General features: G+C 33.2%; 1 protein-coding gene across 1 annotated transcript; it reads right to left on the bottom strand.

Annotated features, from left to right (window-relative positions):
• Positions 1-2,802: 2,802 nt before the first annotated feature.
• On the bottom strand, positions 2,803-4,355 carry LOC145803643 (uncharacterized). The gene is made up of 4 exons (XM_082896967.1): positions 4,323-4,355; positions 4,005-4,088; positions 3,099-3,284; positions 2,803-3,009 (listed from the first exon to the last, which is right to left on the bottom strand). The coding sequence occupies exons 1-4, from the start codon at positions 4,353-4,355 to the stop codon at positions 2,803-2,805; spliced, it is 510 nt and encodes a 169-aa protein (XP_082753093.1).
• Between the last annotated feature and the right edge of the window lie 2,589 nt (positions 4,356-6,944).

The following is a 6,944-nucleotide window of genomic DNA, read 5'->3' as shown; positions in this document are numbered from 1 at the left end:
TTTTCCGATCACACTGCCAACTCAGTATTCAGCTGGAGAATACTGGCAGAATAGATGATACCTGGCTAACCTGCGACAGAAAGAGAAGATTCCGGCGGTGGTTCGTCCACCCGGGGGCACTCCGACGATCAAGTCAGTATGTCTCTCAAAGATAATCAATAGTGCTAAATTTACTGTTCAGAACATAAATTGCGTACCTTAAACTCATGGGGTGCCTCTCTTTTATAGCAAACTCAATCCTAGTCCTAATAGAAGTCTAGCTCTAATGGACTTAGGATTACTGCTAATCTTGGACTCCTAGTAGGATTAGGATAAACTCTCTACGAGTCTTATCTTTACCCAAACTGAAGTCTTCTCCCATTCTAGGACTCTTGTGCCTTATCCGTTTATCTCGGATTCCGATATCTTCGGAGGTAACCTCGGCCTCCCTGAGATAACCTCGGCGTCATGACCAGGACACGTGACACCTCGGTTGACACGTCGACGTCACCTTAGCCACGTGTTGGTACTCAGAAAATATATCTTCACGAAGACAAATATGCATAAGAGATGGAGAAAGAGAGAGATGTGGAAAAAACAGAGATTATGTATAAATTATATGATGATAAAGAGAGGTGGTTATGATTGTATACAATTATGTTGATAGGTGGTTGGAGTATGAAAGAAAGATTAGTTAGTGGTGGATATTGTAGTCGATTATATGAGCTACACATGCTCATATTTTAACAATTCACATCCAATTTTGTAAGGGAAAAGATCTTTTATTTACGCTTAATGACATAATATTTTATGTTTTAATTTTTAATTTAGTATAAATTCAATTATATAACACTTAATTTAGTTATCATATCATTGTAGGCATTTCTCATTTTGCTATTGAACCAATTAGACAACATGTCAATAGTATGGAAATACTAAAATACCCTTGCTTTTGAAAATTCTAGTTCAAATCACAAAATTTACACGATCTCATCATTTGAATCTTAGGAAAGCACAATATAATCATGTCAAAGATATAAGACCTTGTAAATTTTTTAGAACTTTAACGGTGTATTTGGAATATGAATTTAAATAGAAATTGGAAAAAGAAAAAGAAAAAAAGGTGAAACAAATATCTATTTTACTTTTTTTTTTTTTTGAAATTTTTATTCAAATTTATGATCTAAATATTAGTGTTTTTTTTTTTTTTTTTTCCTCAAGGCAAGGCTACCAAAATGCCACTTCTGCCACTTATTCTGATTTTTGAGGGCATTGTTCCATATGATGACAAACCTCTTCCGCAAGGTGGTATTTAGCTCCCACTGTTTTTGCTTGGGAAAAAAACGTTCATTACCTCTGAGACTTGGTCAGAATTTAGCAGAGTTGATTTTTTAATTTTTTAATTATTTTAATTTGTGTTTAAAAAGTCTCATTTAAAATAAGTCTTTTGATTTTTTGATTTTTAAGAGATAAAAAATAAAATGATTATAATTTGAATGTGTCATTTTTTTAACATGAGACTAAAAAACCTATTTAAATTATTTTGTTTATAACTATTTTAGTCCCAACCCACCTTAATCCAACTTCCCAAACCAATGCTTAAGAATTGTGCTTACTGAGTTATATTTTATGATAGTTTTTTTTTTCAATAAAATAACCAATGATAGAGTTGGGTGAATACAATGGATAGGGAACAACGTTTTTACATTGAAAAATTACACATCAGTAATTGTCAAAAAAAAAAAGTATTTATAAAAATATGATAAATATTATAAATATTAATAATTAAAATCATAAACCTTTTACTAATGTGTGATAATTTTTAAAAACCTTCATGAATAGTAATTTTTCCTTTTAACAAAAGGGAAAAAAAATATAGTATAATTCAAGAATTTAATACAAAATCATGTAACAAGTTTTGATTTTAAGAAAAATGTATTTAAGTGGAAATAATTCAAAGTATTGCACTTTCATGAAAATGTAAGTCAAAGGAAGTAAGAGTTGTATATCATGTTATAGTCCACTCGTTTATACTTCTATAAAAATGTAATTATTTTGAGTTGTTCACATTTAAATATACTTTTTTTTCTTGATTTTATCACTTTAAAATAATAATCTTATATCAATTTATGTTTTAAAAAATATCATATGACATCATTCCAATAATTTTTTTTTTTTATTTTTTATTAAAGTTCTATAAAAATATCATTTTTCAAAGGAAAAAAAATTGTACACCATTATTGAACATCAGTTCTTGTAGGGTTCACTGCTGGAAAATCTGCTTTTAGCGGCGTTTACAAAACGCCGCTATAGGTACAACAAACGTCGTTAATTCTTTTTGTGACGTTTAATGTCAAGCGCCGATGCTGCGGCCGTCGCTATAGCTTTATGACGTTTAAAAAACGGCGTTATATGACTATAGGCGGCGTTTTTAAAAACGCCGCCAAATATCCCACCAAAGGTACTATGACGTCACTATCATTTTAACGACGTTTTCAAAACGCCGCCATATCTTTTTAAAAAACTTACTGTTAGCTTTTTAGAGTTTTAGGTGGCGTTTTCAGAAACGCCGTGATATCCCCTTTTTTTAATTTTCTTAAATTTTAAATTTAATATGAACAAGGACCTATTGATGTAATAATAAATAAGAAGGCAGCCTAAATAATAATGCATATGTACGGTTTTAGAAGCACACAAATGAAGAAATATAAGCTCAAAGCATTAATCTTTACATGCTTACAAACTCCAAAGGCCTTGTTACATAAAGATTTAAAAAACAAAAAACAAAAAGTTGGGTCAAGAGGGTCTCATCAGAGAGTAAAATCAATTTTTCTGGTGTAGCCAATTTTGGGGTCGGGTAGTTATCTGCTGTGGGAATCCTGATGATGTTGCAGCAGTTGCAAACAGTTGCGGAGGATTGATGAACGGCCTTTGCTGATTGTTGCTCATTGACAAGGAGAGGTGATTGCCTTCGGTGGTGGCTCCAATTTGACCTCCATTGCTGCTGCTGCTGCTGCTAAGATACTGAACCTACAACCACACGATTAAAACAATTTATTAGCCGGTCTAATTAATTAACCCAGTTATACCCAACTCATGAAATGGGTTTCAATACAGACTTGATAGTTTGATGAGGGTGAAAACATGTGAAGCATTGAGTTTTCACTCTCATTGACGAATTGCCCGGGTCTTAGTGAACTCAGAGATTGAATGTGGGTTTGGCTCAGAAGTTGCACTGCCTCGGTCTCATTGTACCCTTCTCTTCTGTAGGAATTAATTCTAGATGGTTCTTGTTGAATATTGAGCTGGGTTCACATTAGTATAAGTTATGGAAATTATTAAATATTATTAGAATAAATAGTTCAATTAAAGAAATTATTAATATTATTGGGATGGATAAATAATAGCTTCTTTTAAGAATTTAGTCCATGTAGAATAACGTAGAAGCCTTCAGTTCTAGTCAGGCAAAGAATAACACAAGCCAATCTGAAATGAAACATGGCATAACAAAAAATCTACTCTAATGCACAATATCAAAGTTGTGTAGATTTCTCCATAAAGCAAAGGCATGGAAGAGCTTTTTAGAAGAAATTATAACAAATGTGTTACGTATAGGTTCTAAACGTACTTTATTTTATCTCTTTTCATGTTGCAACTTATATTAGTATCTATTACGTCCCACAAAACATTCTATTCAATTTATAGACTTCGCTCAGTATTAATTTATCTCTTTTCACCCTTAAGAGCCTGAGACCAGAACAACAATTATATCATGTTTAAAATCTATTATATCTTCACTTCTCTCCAATCTTATACAGAACAAGGATCTAATATGAAATCTATATTGGTATCACAATCAATAGTGCATTGAGCCATTAAATATTAAAAGCAGAAGTACTGAATAATAAATGTTAAACAAATAAAGCTCCAAAAACAAACAAACAAACAAACAAACAAACAAAAAATAAAAAATTTGAAAAGAGTTGTAAACAAGGTAATATCGCTTTACCGGTACTCCATCATACCGGTTTTTCTACATACTCAAAACCTAATTTCAAGCTAGAATTATCAAAGCCGCCATTACGGTATCTTGAGTACGACAATAGTATCTATACCAGATCCCAACAAATTAAGCTGAAATTTTAACAACTAAATACAAAAATTCGCAGTTTCGATTTCAGTAAACAAACCACAAACAAGTGCAAAGAGCAAGAGACATTTCAAGGACGCAAAAACAACCGATTTTAAGCAAGTAAAGCTGTGAAGTGAAAAATAGAACTAACCTTTTCTTGCTGGAGACCGTTCGTCGGAATTAAGCTGTAAAGTTAAAGCCGCTAGAATACCATACTGGAATTGGAATTGGAAAGTAATTTCATAGCTCAATAGAAGTTAACAACTATCATAAAACCATAAATGTAATTTCATACCTACCTGTAAAACTCAATTAACTTATTGTAAAATTCTTCAAAACTATATTTTGAAAACACTATTTCATACTTTAAGTTGTGTTGTCAAAATACGCTTTCCTAATTTCCTTGACTTATTTTTCTTTTTTATTTTATGTTTTTATTCCAAGGTTGGTTTCATAGCAAATATCTCTTTCTTCGACTCATCAAAACAATTATCTACTAACCACCCAAGGACAGATTTTCGTTCCTTGTACTTTTGGCTCTTTTCATGGGCAGTCTCCTGAAAATAAAAACCTAAATTAATTAAGCACCACAGTCAACTAAACACGTGTAAACCAAAATCTCAAGAACTCTGCCTCATGCTCTTACGTATTTCCATCCCAAAATTGATCCCACCCAATGCAAAAAACATCAGCAACAGTGTGCAATCCGGTCATCATCATTCTTTCTTCTCGCTCTTCAACCCCACGAGAGAGAGAGAGAGTCGCACATGAGGAAAGGAAGAAGGGAGGAGTGGCAACGGTTTGCAGATCCTCAGTCCTTCAATTTCTGCTCTGACAATTCAAGGGCGTAGAAAAGAAAATAAGAGAAGCTAAATAATTTCCCTCATGAGAGGTAGGGACTGATAGAAGAAGTGTAATATTATTTGCTCGTGTTAGTGGCTCAACCATAGGATCATCTTACATGATGTTTTATGTTCATTACTCATACCCAAAGTTCTTGACTTGTTGGGTTTAAAAAAAAAAAAAATTGAATGAGCAAATTTCCCAATAAAAACTAAAATACTGAAATTGTCAAAACAAGAAGAAAAGAACATTTCTGTAATTTGAGTGACAGATAAAAGTCCACTCACCGATTAATAGCGTAATCAACACCGGCTGCATCAGCTCCATCAAAACTGAACCCATTTGGTTCAAGACCTTGAGCTTCTGCTCTCTCTTTATCATTGTCAACATCAAATACAGTATCGTAAAGTCCTACAGGAGGAACCAAGGGTTGTAATAACTGTTAAACACAATATCAAACATATGATTAAAAGATTAAAAGACCTGCCCCACTGCTCCAAAATATGATTAAAAGATTGTTTTCTGGTGAGCGCCAATAGAAACCTTGCAAAGCTGCTGGAAACTCATCAATAGGTGTGTTTCTGCTAAGGAGGTTAGGTGTTTCCTTCGTAATTACCTACACAAACACAAACAACAAACAGGAAATATAAATATAAATATGAATTTGACTTATCTCATGTAATGAATGACTCATCATATGATAGTCATGTAAACTTTGGTTTTATGCGCTTCGCTCTTGAATACAAGAAGACACCAGCAAGCGCCACAGCAGTTCTTGCAATTAAAACTCACCCAGTTTACAGACCAAGCATTAACTAAGCAAGTGTGAAGAGAGGCATCTTTTACCAGTAACATGTTAGTTATAGAGGGTTTACTGAGACCGTTAATAGGCGAAACGGGTGTCTGGAAGAAAATAACAGAGGACACAATGACCACAACTCACTTCACACAGTTTCCCACTGCATGGGTTACCGGTGACACCATTTGTAATATCATATAAGAAACCTGACAGTCAGAATTTGAAATGATAAGTTACATGATAGTTTTAAGTAAAATTGATCAAATATAGTTTTTTTTTCAGTTCTGATTGTTGTTTTCATGACAGAATGGACCCATTCTGTAAAACATAGTCCCCAAAAATAAAAAAATTTGAAGAAAGAGATAATGATGCATTTTATTGACTAATCAAGGGGAGTGATTATCATAAAATGAGTGTTAGCACTGAAAATCATTGGTGAAATTGAAGTTTAACCAAAATTTTTGGCACTATAGCAACAGTTTATTGTGCTTGATCTTTAATTAATTTCAAAATATTGTGGTGTTTCATGTAACAAATACAGTGATTTGTAATGTTCTAGGCCATGAAAACACAAGTTATGAGAAACCTCACCTGTTCGTAAGTATGGAAGCAAAAACTAGCCAGGAGAGCTCTCACACACACACAACTCTCTAGCATTCAACCCTTGACTTGCCTGAAACCAGGTACATAGAAATGTGTATCATGTTGGGATACAAAAACTGATCTATAAACACTATGTATAACAAATTAAGGCAATCAAAAGAGATAATTGTTATGATTGAGAAGAGAAAATGAACTGTCATTTTCCAAATGTGCAAGCAAAGAAAGGTCTTTGTGGAACTTTGATGATTAGACAGCATGGAAAATTAGAACTTGTATCTAAGTTATGGATTTTTACCTCTTTATTGACCATGAACTTTTTGCTAAGTACATTGCGTGATTGGTTGGTCAAATTGGAAGCCATTGCACCACTGAAACCTATCCTGTCTCAAAACAAAAGAAAGCATCACATGTGAGAACCAAACTTCACCATTATTCTACCCTACAAAGTTTAATAGTGTTACTAATTGCTCTGTAAAACCATTATCGGCCTACAGTTCCAGCAAATGTAATGATGAATTGCCCTAGGACAGAAATAATTCCTAAATAACTAATTAATTTGTGCTAGTTGCCAACTGTGCTGCATCACAT

The sequence above is a fragment of the Camellia sinensis genome, chromosome 12 (genome assembly GCF_055761805.1).
Source record: "Camellia sinensis isolate YWXY chromosome 12, ASM5576180v1, whole genome shotgun sequence".
Classification (NCBI taxonomy): Eukaryota; Viridiplantae; Streptophyta; class Magnoliopsida; order Ericales; family Theaceae; genus Camellia; species Camellia sinensis.
This window is presented reverse-complemented; position numbering and strand designations above follow the sequence as displayed.